Source organism: Nannobrachium achirus, assembly GCF_963921795.1.
Source record: "Nannobrachium achirus genome assembly, chromosome: 20".
Taxonomy (NCBI): domain Eukaryota; kingdom Metazoa; phylum Chordata; class Actinopteri; order Myctophiformes; family Myctophidae; genus Nannobrachium; species Nannobrachium achirus.
Genome location: NC_137827.1, coordinates 51,213,368 through 51,229,786, shown reverse-complemented (window position 1 = coordinate 51,229,786; position 16,419 = coordinate 51,213,368). Strand labels below are relative to the sequence as shown.

The 16,419-nt window shown below is 43.1% G+C and overlaps 1 protein-coding gene across 1 annotated transcript in view; it reads left to right on the top strand.

Annotated features, from left to right (window-relative positions):
• brf1a (BRF1 general transcription factor IIIB subunit a) overlaps positions 1–16,419 on the top strand; it is a gene marked incomplete at its 5' end in the record, with an annotated part of 148,289 nt that overhangs the window by 38,268 nt on the left and 93,602 nt on the right. Inside the window, 4 exons of the mRNA XM_080751130.1 lie at positions 6,715–6,864; positions 12,055–12,148; positions 13,109–13,238; positions 15,584–15,623. Coding sequence (XP_080607256.1) covers positions 6,715–6,864; positions 12,055–12,148; positions 13,109–13,238; positions 15,584–15,623 — 414 coding nt within the window. The remainder of the gene's footprint in view (positions 1–6,714; positions 6,865–12,054; positions 12,149–13,108; positions 13,239–15,583; positions 15,624–16,419) is intronic.

The window sequence follows — 16,419 nt, the reverse complement described above, 5'->3', positions numbered from 1 at the left end:
CGGCTATTTTCGGCAAAGAGGTTTGGTGTAGAGGGGGAAAAGATCAGACTAAGTACAGAGTGAAAGGACAAGTTTATTAAATATTGACTGTTCAAGTGGTTAAATATCTGAAAACACAAATTTACATGAATTCAAAATACACTGATGATCGTGGTGTCAAACAATGAAACTATAATTTATGACAATGTTGTGGGGGTCCCTGCTTCAACTCTCTCAACTAAGGGGTCCTTGGCCTGAAAACGTTGAAGACCCCTGAGAGAATATATACACATTATACAAAATTAGAATAAAAAAGGATGGGCGGGACAGCAACAGACAATACAGTATGATATGCAGCACACAGTTCAAACTGCACTCTTGGCATCTGGCATGCAAACTGCACCTTTACGCTACTCAAAGCCAAAGACTCAGGCAGCTGAGGAAATTAGAGGTGTTAGAGAAGGTCCTGAAATCTTTCTACTCTGCTACAACCCAGAACATCCTGTTAGGGGCCATCTCCATATAGTGTGGAAAGAGCTCTTCCCAGGACCTACGAGTGCTGCGGGAGGTGGAGAGGTCATGAGCTCACCACAGGGAGCTCTCTCCCGTCCTCCCAGGACATATTCGAAAGCAGGTGCTTGAGTTGGGCAAAACAGGGACGTGCTGGCCATTGGGAAAAGCAGGACAACTCCCGAACAGCCGGTCCATTCCCGGCCGGTCCAGGCCGGCCATTAAAAAAATGGCTGGCCCACAAAGTAAATATAACTCATGTAATTGGCCCACTGGCTTGTCTCTCATGTTCTGAAATGGCCAATCATTGAGTAGCAGCAGCCCACAGAGCCATCACATTGGCCCCACTGGCTTGTCTATTATTTGAATACCGGCCCACTACTTCTTACTTCTTAGCTTCTTTGACTACTCCTAGATGGTCTACAAACAACATTATTAGACTCTCTTTATACCAGAAAAACGTTGAGACCTAAAAGTAACCGCTCATCGGTTAGTATTTGGGGCCTCGTTGCACGTCCGGAAGGCGGAAAAATCTGGTGCGCGACCACCGGCCGCACTCAATGAGGGCCTCTCCAATTCCCATTCCCGGGCCGAATCAGGGGCCCCGCACGTCCCTGTGAGGGACAAACGAGCTTTGCCGGGTGGCCCGTTGCAAAATAGACATGCACAGGAAGGAAGTCTAGTATGTCATAATGATACAATTGGAGCCAGCAGCCATAATCCCAGAGAGAATACACCCCTAGAACCCTCGAGGCACGAAACACTCTTTCACTTTCAGTATTTCAGTATACACTTTCACTGTTACTGTACATACATTTTTCACTTTGAGTAGGCGGGCATCACTTTCACTTTGAGATGACATGTCAACAATCAATAGTCGAGTCATTTGTCACTTGTACGGGTACAAGCAGTGAAATATTGGTTGGACAGGTTCTGCAGAGACTATGCCAACACAACAATGCAACATAACATGCTTCCTTCTCTCCTCCTTCACCCCTACAAGCTTGTCCCTTGGGTTAGCTTGTCCCCTGATAGGTTGGTGACAAGGAGAGTAGTCCACATGCAAAAACATTGTCTATATGATTATATGCACAGCTTAAGAGTGATTAAGTATAAGATTAGGCACATATTCTGGCATCTGTCAACTGTTTAAGAGAAGATTGTTTCCACAAAAGGTCATTTCACAATGCACTACCTTTGTACTTGGTGCCTCAGTGGATACAAACCAAGTTGAGGCTGTGGGTTGAATTGATAATTGCTAGTGGCTCAGCCAACTTAGAACACATACTGTACCTTATGATTCTACTGTACGTTACGCTGCAGGCACAGACTTACTTACAGTAGTTATCGTCTTTTTTGAGGCATGGGTTTGAGTCGTGTTCACCATCTCCTCTGCCGTTCAACCATTTGCTCCACATTGTGCTTCTTGACATTATCTTGCTCCCAAAAAAGTAAATTAAAACCTGCAAAAAAGAAATCTACCCTCTAGCATGGGTTATGTTATGGTACTCGTACACAACCTTTTTTGGAGCTGTGTGAAGCACAGGCTCCCTATACGTGGCCGTGTGGGTGGGTCTGTCTGTGTGTCTGTCTGTCTGTCTGTCTGTATGTAGCCTGAACTTCCTAAACTTCGGCACGCCACTAGTCCCACAGTTTTGCCACCACACACTCGCGCCACTCGGGAATCGTGGGCTATTACTTTTCTAAGAGAAAGGTTCTATAGTTTAATTGATATTAATTTATTAGTGAATTAATTTTCCCCATTGACTTATAATGGGAATCGCAAAAACTCACATTCAATTATTTGTCTCTCGCAAACCATAGGGGCTAGAGTTTCAAGACTTGGAGAGGAGGTTCATAATGATTTCAAGGATTAAATAAAAAATAATTGTGTCATTTGGCCGCATGGTGGCGCCATAACACCCCACTTTACGTTTTGGCCTGTAACTCTTGAACCATAGGTCAAAAATATTTTTTCCCTGGATTCCTTGGGTCATCACGCATCTCCCCATACAGGCCACGCCCATTTGCGCCATGATAGATTTTCCGCCATCTTGAATTTTCTCCAAAACACACTTTTTGCTCCTTTTCCTACATATTTTCTTCAAATGTCACAAAAATCGGTACACATGATCCACACACACACACACACACACACACACACACACACACACACACACACACAGCTCCACTTCACACGGGTGTGATTTTTTGTAATAATCTTCCCATTGGCAAGAAACAATGGGAGAGTCTGGGTCAAAAGTCTATTTATATTTTTCCTGGCAAACAGAAGTCCTTGCGCGGTGGATGCAGCAACAATGCTAAGCAGTGTCCTCAGGCATGGTTGCCCCTCTACTTTGCCCGGTGTCTCTCTGCGTCAGAATTTCTGGCATTGTTAGCATAGGAAGTCCTAGCCCCATATAGAACCTCACCCGTCGCTGCATACTGTTGTGCTCCGAGATGAGGTCCTAAAAAGATGGCTACCTTTACTTTTTGGATAAAATGTCGTTTTGAGTGTTTTCCAACTCGTTGTTGCGGCAGTCCCAGCGATCGCTACGCCATCTTTTTAGGACCTCATCTCGGAGCACAACAGCATGCAGCGACGGGTGAGGTTCTATATGGGGCTAAGGAAGTCCTTGTAGCAAAATAAAAATTGACAGTTACACATTTGATATGCATTGATTAGACACTCAGTAGAACTTGTACTTATTTTGCGAGACAAGACGCTATGCTGCATCCTAGAACAGTGAATAGTACAGAAGTTTCTTATCAGACTGTAGAACGGATGAGTGTTAAGCCTAATTTCTTTGTCACACGACAGTGTCGCTTGCCAAGAACAGATTTTATGCAATTAAATCATATTTTAAGCAGATGACATAAATTAGGTTCAAGTCCTACAAAACTACAAAAGTTTCTAGAAGTGTCTAGTTCCTTGAGCACTACAGTAGATTCTAGAGAACATTGAGGAATAGTTGTGTATTATGCTCGACTAACAGCCGAGCACAGTGACGTCTAAATAACAGATAATATAGTTGATTGAAGAACAGTGACTGCATGTATCAAAGATACTGTACCACAGTAGTAGACACAATGTACTGTATACTACTAGTAAGACACCTGAGGGTGTGCGCCAATTCTTGACCATCTGGCCAACCACAGCGTTTCTCTGACGATTCTAGTTGTTGTCATTCTGGGGGGAGTTTGTTCATGTTTTTGTGAGGGTATCAACCCTAGGAGACACGGGGAGAACATGCAAACTCCACACAGAAAGGCCCTATCGCCCACACCCTAGGTGGGGTTGGCGATAGGGAAACTTTTCAATCAAGAGTTTCAATTTTCATTAGATAAATGATTGATACACTCTTCTTCGTCAGGACTAATGTACTTCAACAGTCATTCATATAGGACACCATGCTACACCGGTCTCATTAAACGCATCATTACAACTCGGTTGCTGCTAGTACACAGGCAGTACATGAGAATGTAAAACATATCGTTAGTACTTCAGTAGATATTACACTGTTAGTTACATGCCGTAGATTCTCTTCCACAGCCATGGACAGTGACAGACAGTGGCTGGACATATGCACACGCATTACACTCATTTCTTTATTGTCCTCAACATCATTGAACCCATTGAGCTACATTCTACACATGAAAGGCGCCATAGAAATGAAGTTGATTATTATTATAATTACTGCATAGTGTGACCGCTGTAGCAGTTCCATAGATATTGTTCTGTAGCCTAGAGCAGTGTCCAGATCATCTGAGTGAAATTAACTCTCAGGATTTTGCTGTGCAGAAGAAGACCGTGTGATATAATAGATAGTTGCCGACCCGTACAGCTGCCTTATAGATATGTGGTTCCCAAACGTTTTTATTTTAATTAAGGAAATAAATTGGGAAATTTGGGAAACAGTGTTATAGATCAGTGGTTTGTTAAAACGTTTTAACGCAAAAGAGAAAATAGACATTTTCCTGGGACCCAAACTAGAGAAAATGGCAAATCTACAAGCAGACAATGCGTTGCTTCGCGCCGCATTGTGAGCTTGTAGATCGGCTATTTTCACTACTTCCTAATTATTGTACATTTTTATTTATGGAAGTTCTTTCATCTAGTCGTGACCCATACAAATTGGTCTGTGATCGACCCACAAATGTGTCCCGAACCAGTGCTATAGATGGTCCACTGCAGCCAGCCTGGAGCAGTGACTGCTAGTTTTCATGGACGTATCATTACACGGTACGTAGGGGGGAAGGGCCCTGCTGGATCTTATTACCAGCTGACTCCACCAGCTCTGCAACCGAGGGCTCTTTAAATACCGTCACTAAGATCAAAGTTATTTGACTCCGCTCTCATAACCAAGTGCACGAAACCTATCTCTTTGTTGTCAACTGGCCCCCCGATGGCAAGCAGGGTTCACAGTTTCACCAGACAATTTAGTTTCATAGCTTTAGTTTCAAGTACTTTTTGTTTTATAATAGAAAAGACAGAAGCTGAGCTGGCTGCCTGCCAATCTGTCTAGCAGAAAATGACAGATTTACCAGCCTCAGCTACAGACGGAAAAAAAAGAAGTTTTCCAGGGTTTTTGCTGGTGGCTAGCGTTTCGTTGGGGTGCCGTGGGGCCATACTGGTTAAATGGCTGTCCTGTAATCTGGAAAGTCCACAGGTCTGATCCCTACAACAAGCAGTTGTAGTCCAATAATAGCTACATGTCCTTTCAAAACTGAATTGCTACAAAGTAAAACCCTCAATGTCAAACAAATAGGCGAACATTCAGCAAAAATGATAGATCTACAAAACCCACAAATGCCGCAAACTATTGTGAGTTTGTAGATGGGCTATTTTTGGCTAGGGCAGAGGTCTCAACGTTTTCAGGCCAAGGACCCCTTAGTTGAGAGAGATGAAGCAGGGACCCCCCACAACCTTTTCATAGATTCCATATAGTTTCATCGTTTGACAGCACAATCTTCAGTGTGTTTTGGATTCATGTCAATTTGTGTTTTCAGATATTTAACCACTTGAACCATCAATACTTAATAAACTTGACCTTTCTCTCTGTTCTTAGTCTGCTCTTTTTTCCCCTCTACACCAAAGCTCTTTGCTAAAAATTAGCTGATCTACAAGCTCACAACGCCTTGCAATTCTCCGAATATGCACACTAGGGTTCAAGTTGTTAATATAAAAAGGATTGGAAGATTTGGAGGACCCCCTGTAGTAACTCTGAGGACCCCCTGTAGTAACTCTGAGGATCCCTTAGGGTTCCTAGACCCCCTGTTGAAGACCCCTGGGCTAGGAGGTTTGGTGTTGAGGGGAAAGGAGTGGATGTAGTGTAGAGTATACCCCTGGTAGACCCCAGTCAACTAAGTATGTAGGTTTAAGTGGTTATGGTCATCACATCCACCATAAGGCAGTGGAAGTCTCTGCTGCAGTGGCTGAAGTACTTAAGTTTGATTATCCTGTTGGCCAGACGTTAAATGTACAGAGAGTTAAATGTACAGTCTGAGACATATACTTTTTTTCCCCCTCAGTGGAGCTGTCCCTTGAGTAGCATTTGTTGCAGGATGACAGTATTTTTCCACACGTTTGCTTTTGAATGCATTTTCTGTTCAGGGGTAGCAGAGCATATAGCAGCATAACAAATACCATATTTCCAATGCACCATCCTTGCCGTTACTGTGAATCCACGATTACCACCCACTCGGTCCAACAAGTCTGTCACTAGCTGTCCTGTGTCTGTCATGACATATATATATAAGTGGAAACATCCATATGTTATAGCAGGGGTCATTTTCAGGCCAAGGACCCCTTAGTCGAGAGAGAGAGAGCACAATCATCAGTGTATTTTGGATTCATGTCAGCTAGTGTTTTCAGATATTTAACCACTTGAACCGTCAATACCTAATAAACTTGACCTTTCACTCTGTACTTAGTCTGCTACTTTTTCCCCTCTAAACCAAACCTCTTTGCCGAAAATAGCCGATCTACAAGCTCACACCGCCTCGCGCTGCGAGGCGCCGTGAGCTTGTAGATCTGCTATTTTTGGCTAAAGTTCTCAGAATATGGACACTAGCGTTCAAGTGCTTAATATAAAAAAGAAGTATAAAAAAACGTTTCTATCGCTCAAAGATCTGAGGACCCCCTGTTGAAGACCCTTGTGTTATAGTATGGTGTATCAGTCTGTCTAACCCATGTACTCTTCCTGTCTCCCCCACACACACCAGATCCATGTCTGTACATTCCCCGCTTCGCCCAGCTGCTGGAGTTTGGTGATAAAAACCGCGAGGTTACCATGACAGCGATGCGGCTGGTCCAGAGGATGAAGAGAGACTGGATGCACACGGGACGCAGGCCTGCTGGGCTCTGTGGTGCAGGTAACCATGACTGGGCTGTGTGGTGCAGGTAACCATGACTGGGCTGTGTGGTGCAGGGGTAACCATGACTGGGCTGTGTGGTGCAGGTAACCATGACTGGGCTGTGTGGTGCAGGTAACCATGACTGGGCTGTGTGGTGCAGGTCACCATGACTGGGCTGTGTGGTGCAGGTAACCATGACTGGGCTGTGTGGTGTAGGTAACCATGACTGGGCTGTGTGGTGCAGGTAACCGGCTGTGTGGTGCAGGTAACCAGGGGGTGTCGCCCCAAATTCTGGGCCCTGGGTACAAGGATTCACTTCGGGCCTCCCATGAATGTTCTTCATAGGGGGAGGGGTTTTAACCCATTTAGACACATTATTTTGCACTTTAACTATTGAAAAATAGCAGATCTACAAGCTCACAGCGTGCCGCGCTGCAAGCTTGTAAGCTTCATGAAAAATCATGAAGATTTGTGTTTTTTTGTGTTTCTATGTCAGTGGTCCTCAAACCTTTTCACGTGAAGGACCCCCAAAATGGTATGTATTTGGCCACGAACCCCCATCTCAAAATATTTAGTTCCGGGGACCCCCCCAGAATCAAAATTTGAGTTACAAATGTTCGCTTAAAAAATACATATATTCAAAGCACACATTCTTACGATTTTTCAAAAATAGCGGATCTATGCAAGCTTGCAGCGTGGCACTCGGTGCCGCGCTGTGAGCTTGTATATCTGCTATTTTTCAATAGCTAAAGTATAAAATAATGAAGGCCCCTCCACCCTTGGGCCCTAGTAAGTCAGTCCCACTTGTCCCCCCCTTGTGACGCCCCTGCAGGTAACCATGACGGACACACTCTGAGGGTTTTGTGTGGAGTCGGCTCCACTTGTGAGGAAGCGTCCTTTAGTTTGCATTCACCACATCGACTCCCGTTCCCCTGCCTCAGGGCATCTCTCTGCTGCATGCCTAATCTAACCCTTACCTGAACTCTAAATCTAAGTCCCTAGCCTCAAAATAGCTTCCAGTGAAGTGTGGACCGGCAAAAAATGTCCTCACTTTTTCTGGGTATTCATTGTCCATTTTTAAATAAAAATAAAAATTATATCACTATATTATGGTCAAAATATATTTCTTCACAATATAAATATTTAGGTATTTTATCCACCCAAACCCATTATAGCTTGAGGAACAATATAACATGGCACGACTTGAACTCCATTGAACTCGATAGACGCAGCCACCAGGTTATATTCCGTTGCCCTATTACTTTGAATGATGTCCATGACTGGATTCATGTCAGCCAGTGTTTTCAGATATTTAACCACTTGAACCGTCAATACCTAATAAACTTGACCTTTCACTCTGTACTTAGTCTGCTACTTTTTCCCCTCTAAACCAAACCACTTTGCCGAAAATAGCCGATCTACAAGCTCACAATGCCTCGCGCTGCGACAGTGACTTGACTGTGACATAACAACAACACGCATGCAATCATAGATCGGTAAAAAATCACAGCGCTGTACTGGATGTAATGGGTAATTAACAGTTGTGGCTCGTGCCTGGAGATTTGCTGGTTTAAAGTGTCTGTGCCGGCTGGGGGAAAAAAAGATTTGGGTGGTCATTAAGTAACCATGTCTCCCGTCGCCTTGTACTCCCTAACAACTCTTGTCGAAGTGCCCTTGAGCAGTTTACCCCCAGCTGCTCCAGTTGAAGCTCATCAGTGGCGAACGGAGGAAGACTGCGGTTGTCCTGGGCAAATGGTGAAGCTGCGTGATTGTAATCAGGCCATTGCAATACGTTGGCATCGCTGTCCAATCATACGTTCCCCGGATACAGGGAGAAATCTTGCCAGCAATACAATACAACAAACATAAGGCAGCTGTTGGGCAGAAACCTTGTATCCCCATATTTGTATTTTTTTCCTCCTAAATTGTGTGTCACACAAAATTACTGAATCTAAAGCCTCACAACACAATTTTTACTATTTCTTTTTTAAATGATTGTGCTTAAGTCTGGAGTTTTATAAATATGTAATCGATGAACAGTATTAACAAGCTTTTGACTAAATAATGACTACCTTGGATCCATTGGAATGTGTGTCCAAAGTAACGCTTTTGGACATGTTTTCCGATTGGCAACGATGTCCTGAAATCAAATAACTTTCTTCCTCTGCCACGTGTCCGCTGGTGCGCCCAGGTTACTTTTCGGCTCGTCTCTATTCCCTCGGCTGCATTGCCTGAATAATTAATTGATCATAAATTATTGAGGAGGATACACTTACACATCAGAGGAAGGCAAAGTTTGTTACCCTATATGATGGCAGTATCGTTGTCATTGGACCATCGTGTGCAAACTAAAAGTTTTCTGACAGTGAGGACAAAACCAGAGGAAGATCTCAGAGCCCTTTTACTCGTCCGTAAAAAGTGCCCTCTGCAGACCATGAATGCAGTTTTTACTATGGTGAAAGAAATGCAAATGCCCCCTTTCCATGCCATACCTGAAGGCAGCATTCAAGAGAATTGCCTTGTCCAAACTCTCCTGAACTTGAATGCAGCATGTTATGTTGCACATCTCCAGTATTCACTTGATCATGCTTAGTTTGGTGTGGTATCGAGTACCGAAAATAGCCGACCTCCAAGCTCACGCGTTGTAATAATAATATATACCTATTTCGTCCCGCAAGGGAAATTACGCATTTTCAATCCCAACCCAGCTGATTCGCTGCCCACAAGGAGCACGTGAGCAATTAGGGGTTAAGAGTCTTGCTCAGGGACACACATCGACATTGCTACCCTGGCCTGGAATCGAACCAAGGAGATCCAGGGGCTTTTGTTCCCCAGGCAGGCTCCCTAACCATTCAGCTATGCCGCCCCTTGTGAGCTTGGAGGTCTGCTATTTTCAATTGTTTCACCAAAAGGCCCTTTTAGAAATGTCAGCCCCTGTCTCTTTAACATTCTCTGCATGTCCCTGGCTGAGAGGAAGGCTGTGTCATGAAACCTGCTCAGTAGATCCATACTTTAACCCTATTTTGGGCATGCCATAAAAGTGTTCAAAACATTTCACAATTAAAAAAAAAATAGAAGATCTACAAGCTTCGCGACGCATAGTGAGCTTGTCTGAACAAAAGATTGTCACGTCATAGAGCAGGCGAACATCTTCAATAATGTTCGATTTCTTTTCTTGACGTTTTGGAAAATAGGGCTAACAGCAAGTGGTTAAACTTTCAACTTACAAGAAGAAGAATGAGTCATAAAAATTGTAGCGAAGTGTTTCCTCCGTGAAAACTGCAGCTTTAGCGTATATGTTTGACAAAGCCCGTCTGGACTAAAAGCAGGCCTCCGCCGTCCTGAGGGCTGTTAGGACTGCATGCAGAAGCGGGAGCACGCATCCATCTTTTAAAAGGCTTGTCGAGCGCAGCAAGGCTAATGACCATTATATAACCGCTCTGCTTTAAGCCTCACAGTGCAACGTATTCCATCATATCAGTCCCGTAGTTCTCCTTTTTTCAAACTGTCTCCTCTCGTGTTCCTGTATCCTGGGCTTCTGTTCCTGTTGTATTCGTGCTCTTAAGGCGTTTGCCATGTACTGTTGAGGCCGTGAGTTCAAATCCCGTCCAGGGCCTTTGTTGCCGTGCCTGCTCTGCTCAGTCTCATCATCATTAGAGAAAGATGGAACTTTCTCCCCGCCCCCGCCCCCACACACACACACACACACACACTCCAAATATTTTACACCACCCCTTGAAATGGCATATAAACTATTCCTAAAACGTATCAGAATCAGCCAAATTACTTAATGGCCCATTTGTAGTCTGGGTCTGCAGAGACTGCTTTTATTTGTTGTTTTTTAATGTTTGAGCCGTTTCTGGGCATCAACCTTTTGGCTGCGTACGAGTGATCATAACCGCTGAGAGGGAATTCATGATAATTGCGAGCATGGCACTGAAAAAAACTAAAAGTCCACCTCGGAAAAAAACTTGCATTAATCTGGGGTGTGCTTTCCCCAGATGATGGGGATGAAGAGTGATGCGGGGTTGGGGTGTTTTCTGTTGGACTTCTGTAGGCCAAGGACCCCTTAGTTGAGAGAGAGAGATGAAGCAGGGACCCCCACAAACTGTTCTTAGATACCATATAGTTTCATCGTTTGACAGCACAATCATCAGTGTATTTTGGGTTCATGTCAATTTGTGTTTTGAGATGTTTAACAACTTGAACAATACTTAATAAACTTGACCTTTCACTCTGTACTTAGTCTTCTCTTTTTCCCCTCTGCACCAAACCCCTTTGCCTAAAATAGACGATCTACAAGCATTGTGAACTTGAGCTATAACAGCCTGATCCCCTCGTCTCACTCGGTCCTAATGAAAACATGATCTATATAATAGTTCTTCAGTGGTTCTCAAAGTGGGGTCTGGGCACCCCCAGGGGTCCTTGAGGGGGTTACAAGGGGTCCCCAGCAAAATGTGTGTGTGTGTGTGTGTGTGTGTGTGTGTGTGTGTGTGTGTGTGTGTGTGTGTGTGTGTGTGTGTGTGTGTGTGTGTGTGTGTGTGTGTGTGTGTGTGTGTGTGTGTGTGTGTGTGTGTGTGTGTGTGTGTGTGTGTGTGTGTGTGTGTGTGTGTGTGCGTGCGTGCGTGCGTGCGTGCGTGCGTGCGTGTGCGTTCTAGAATCGGTGTTATCAAGACAGATCCTCACGCATTTCCTAAATCAAACATGTTGATTTGGGCATGTTTTTCATTTGTTTATACAGTACATGATGAGATTATAGTGAGACAGGAAGCCGAGGGCAGAGATGGGGGGGCGATATGCAACACAAGTCTCCGGTCAGTGCCAAACTAGGGACGCCGAAACCATGTGGTATAGATGCACCATCCGGTTCCCCATGCCCTTCAAACAATGTTTTTTTTACAAACATCTTTCACGCACAGCTGCTTGTGCTTTACTAGAAAACAGATTTGAAAACCAAAACAACAAAGAAATATGAGCAATACAGCTTAACAGCAATAATAATCCATAGAGACAAATGACCTCCAGTTGCACTCCGTGTGCATGCATGCGCATGCACGCTCGCACGCACAAGTACATCCACCCACACACATTGACACAGGCGCAAAGCTCACATTTTGACCAAACAGAAAAATGTAGTGAATGAAGGAAAGAAAAGGGTGTTTTTGTGTGATTTATTTTTTGAATGGAATGTTTTGATGTCCTCCTCAGCTCTGCTGGTCGCCGCCCGCATGCATGATTTCCGACGGACCATGAAGGAAATAATCAACGTGGTGAAGGTGTGCGAGGCCACACTCAGAAAGAGGTGGGTGACGTCACTGAAACACTTGTGATTTCATTACACGTTCATTCAAATGTCATCACTTTCCTTTTTTTTTTTTTTTTTTTTTTTTTAAGATTTGTTTTGGGGCTTTTTTTTGCCTTTATTTGATAGGATAGTAGACTGACAGGAAATGGGGAGAGAGATGGGGGAACAACATGTAGCAAAGGTCGTCCAGATCGGGAATCGAACCGGCGACGCCAGCAGGCATCATAGCCTAGTATGTGGTATGCGCCTTGACCACCAGGCCAGCGGGCGCCCCATCACTTTCCTTTTTAATTAAAGGGATATTTCACTTTCAAAAAAACGTTTTGTAATGTTATCGTCTAATCAGGCTTTCATGAACACCCTGAACAGTTTTTAATTTGCTTGATTCAATATTTAGATATTTGATGTAAATGTTACCAGGCCCTCCAGGCCCAGGGTCTCTCCCCACACACACCCATTGTAACTTCAAACTTCATTTTAACCATGATAGATTCATTAAAAACACCCATTATTTTTTCAGCAGGCCGTGTTTTATCAATTACTTTTTTCATTTATTTTTGATAATTATTTTTTGTATTACATTTTTTCCATTTTCCCAAATAATTATTAAAAATAAATAAAAAAATTATAGAGAAAACACAGCCTGCTCACATATTAGGAGGGTAGTATGACCAGAAAAGATAATGGGTGTTTTTGATGAATCTTTCATGGTTAAAATGAAGTTTGAAGTTACAATGGGTGTGTGTGTGGAGAAAGGCCCATAAGATGTTTCCCTGTTGAAAGTGGAATATCCCTTTAACAATTTAAAGGACAACTTCACCACTTTGCAACGCGCTTTGAGCTTGTAGAGCTACTATTTTATGGCTAGCGTTCTCTCCCCCCCCCCCCACCAGAATTTGGATGCCGGGGTTCAAGTGGTTAAACTTGGCTCTGTTATGTTATGTTTCCCCGGATTAGACTGACAGAGTTTGAGGACACGCCCACCAGTGCCATGACCTGTGCAGAGTTCTTGAATGCAGAAGAACTGGCCCATGAGTGTGACCCTCCCTCCTTCCAAAAGGGACAGCAGAAGAAGAAGATCAAGCAGGTACGGTTGACAGGTGATGTACTGTACTGCAGTGGTTCTCAACCTGTGGGTTGACCCAGGGAGGAGGGTCCCCAAATTATTTTGGGGGGGATCCCCAGACGATTAACTTAATGTGCAACATTGTTTCCTCACTCCACAGTAAACAAACCAACATAAAGATTAAGTGTATAGAGCAGGGCAGGAATTTCATGGAGGCCATGAAGGCCATGGCCGCCGTTGCCCGTCAGTTTGGCCTATTGCCCCTCAAACCAATGGCATGACCTGAGGCCACAGTGGCCTTAATGCCCCAGCTGACTGTACCAATTTCTCCTCTCTCTTTATTGTCAATATGTAGACGGTAAACACCGATGTCTCTTCATTGTCATGTAGACACCAGTGTCTTTTGTTGAGAATCTGAAATCTTAACTCCCTGAAGTCCCATCTGACTTTGATTGGTGCAGGGCTGAGCATGCATCAGATTGTAAATACCATCATTTATCTATTTCACTGCAGATTAGTTTATCATCCCTAACATTTAAATTCAACAAATTCTTTCAATGGACTTAAATATTGTTTTATTTGATGGCCTTCCTGCCCTGGCATTTGGCCTTTGAGCCCCAAAAAAATGACAACACCAAAGTCCAAGAGTCCTTGCCCCTCAAATTACGAAATTCCAGACCTGTTATAGAGGGTATCTGCACATTTCTAAAGTGACAATTTAAGGGCTTTTTAATACCTCTAAATATATTCATATTCAGAGGCGTTGTGAGCATGTAGAATATGTATGTTTAGACACAATAAGCCCATTCCCAAGATGCAATCTTGTCCTTCAAAGTTGTCCTTCAAGAGGTTTGAATACATACATGCACATTACCTAGTACTGTGCATCTATACAAACATTGACATACTTTATTTAGACATGGTTACACACACATCCTTTGTATGCTAAACTCCCAATGACAGGGGTCTTCAACGTTTTCAGGCCAAGGACCCCTTACTTGAGAGAGAGATGGAGCAGGGACCCCCACAACCTTTTCATAGATTCCATAGTTTGATTATTTGACAGCACAATCATCAGTGTATTTTGGATTCATGTCAATGTGTGTTTTCAGACATCTAACCACTTGAACAGTCAATAATAAACTTAACCTTTCACTCTGTACTTAGTCTGCTCTTTTCCCCCTTTACACCAAACCTCTTTGCTGAAAATGTAGATCTGCTATTTTTGTCTTAAGTTCTCAGAATATGGACCATGGGTTCAAATGGTTAATATAAAAAAGGAGGAAAAAAAGTTTTATCACACAAAGATTTGGAGGACCCCCTGTAGTAACTCTGAGGACCCCCTAGGGGTCCCGGACCCCCTGTTGAAGACACATGCCCTATGAGCCAGAACACGATCCAGTATTGGAACTTTGCCATCCAGGCTCCTAAACTTTAGATGGTGTCCAAGTAGCTGAGGCTTGCAAAAGCACTATCATTTTATTGAGCTTTTTTTATTTATTTGATGTCTTCCTTGCACTGCCTATTTCTCTGACTTGGTTGTGATGCGTTTTAGTGGCCTGTTTTTATTGTCTATTTGATGTGTTTCATTAAAGTGTGTTGCACCAAAAGTGCCCACCCAGCCCACATGAGCTTATAAGACCCTGTAAAGCCTACAATTTAGTATGTTCAACACATGCAGTCATTTCATTACACAAACAGAAAGATCCAAAGTAATCCCATATACAGTCAAAATGCCTGCCTACACTGTTTTTGTGGTGTAAAATACACACACCAGCCTACACTATTTTAGCAGTATAACATTCCCGGTCTTCTCCTTCAAGCCTTCTGTGTGAATCTGTCCAAAACAAAAAACTGCTCTTTGAAAATACTTTTCAACATGTTCCATTCAGACCAAAATACATCACGTTTTTTGTGCACTTTTTCCCAAACATTCCTTAGTCACATTATCTAGTGCAATGGAATATGAAATGTACTCAATCTATATCACAAATAAACGGTACATAGACGTTGTTTTTTTGGGGGGAAGTCTTTGCACTTTTTATTCACTTTTATGTATTCATGTATTCTGCTTTATTCTTCCTTGAAAACACATTTCGTGTTAAATTGCTCTATAAAGTTTTGGTGATGATTATTACATTTGATTCTATGAGAGTGACGAAAGGTTTACTGTAAATGCATCCATTGTCTTACTCCCACCCGTCCGTGATGATGTATACTGGTCCTTCCTGTGAGATCATGTTTAACCTTGTAACACCCCCTGCCCTGCGGTCACTATTTGATTATGAAACCAAGTTATCTTTCATTCCTTTCATTCAATTCCACTCCCTTATCTGTCTGCCCCTTTTCTTTCCCCTTCTCTCTAGCTGGAGCTTGAGCTGGAGAAGAAGATGGATGATGTACAAGGTATGAATGTGATATCCTTGTTGTGTTGCTGCTGCCGCCGCTGCTGCTGCAAAGGCAGCTCCAATTCCCGACTCCTTTCTCTTCTCTCTCTTCTCTGTGTGAAGGTGATCATCTTTTTCGTCTCAGCCAAACCCACACTTATATTGTACATGGAGTGGAAGCGAGGTGACTGGCACTTGGCTTTTCATTTGAACCAGACTTGCTTTCACTGTGTACAAGGGAAAGTTATGTAAAACCTCTTGGATGCTGAAAGACTTGTCAGTCGTCAGACCTTGAATGATTGTTAATCAGAACGTTGTTTTCACTCCGTTCTACATTTGCCAATGGGCATTTCATTCCTAGATAATGATAATTAGACCGGCTTCATCATACAGGGGAAATTCAGTTGATGGAACTCATTAAAGGAAGGTATGAACCTGTTGCGTTGCCTTCTGACTTGGCTGTGCGTTCAAACTAAAGTCAATTAAGATCACACGAAGGCTGGCGATGACCAACTGTAGGAATTAGCGGTTACATACTATACAGTGTTAGGAATATTTGGAACAACAAAATATAGATAAAAGTGAAACAAATATTTAAAAAGAAACTCAGCAAAGGATAAAGACCTAAAAAGTATTTGTATATTTATATTAACATTAACATTGTGGACGGACCAGATATCTGAACTGAAAAACCTGCTGTAAGTATAATACTATGGATCGAAAGTGTGAGTTATATTTAAACAATGGAGGGGTGGGTTGGGATTGAAGTTCATTGATTACTATGTGATATATGTTGTTATTATTGTTTTTTATAT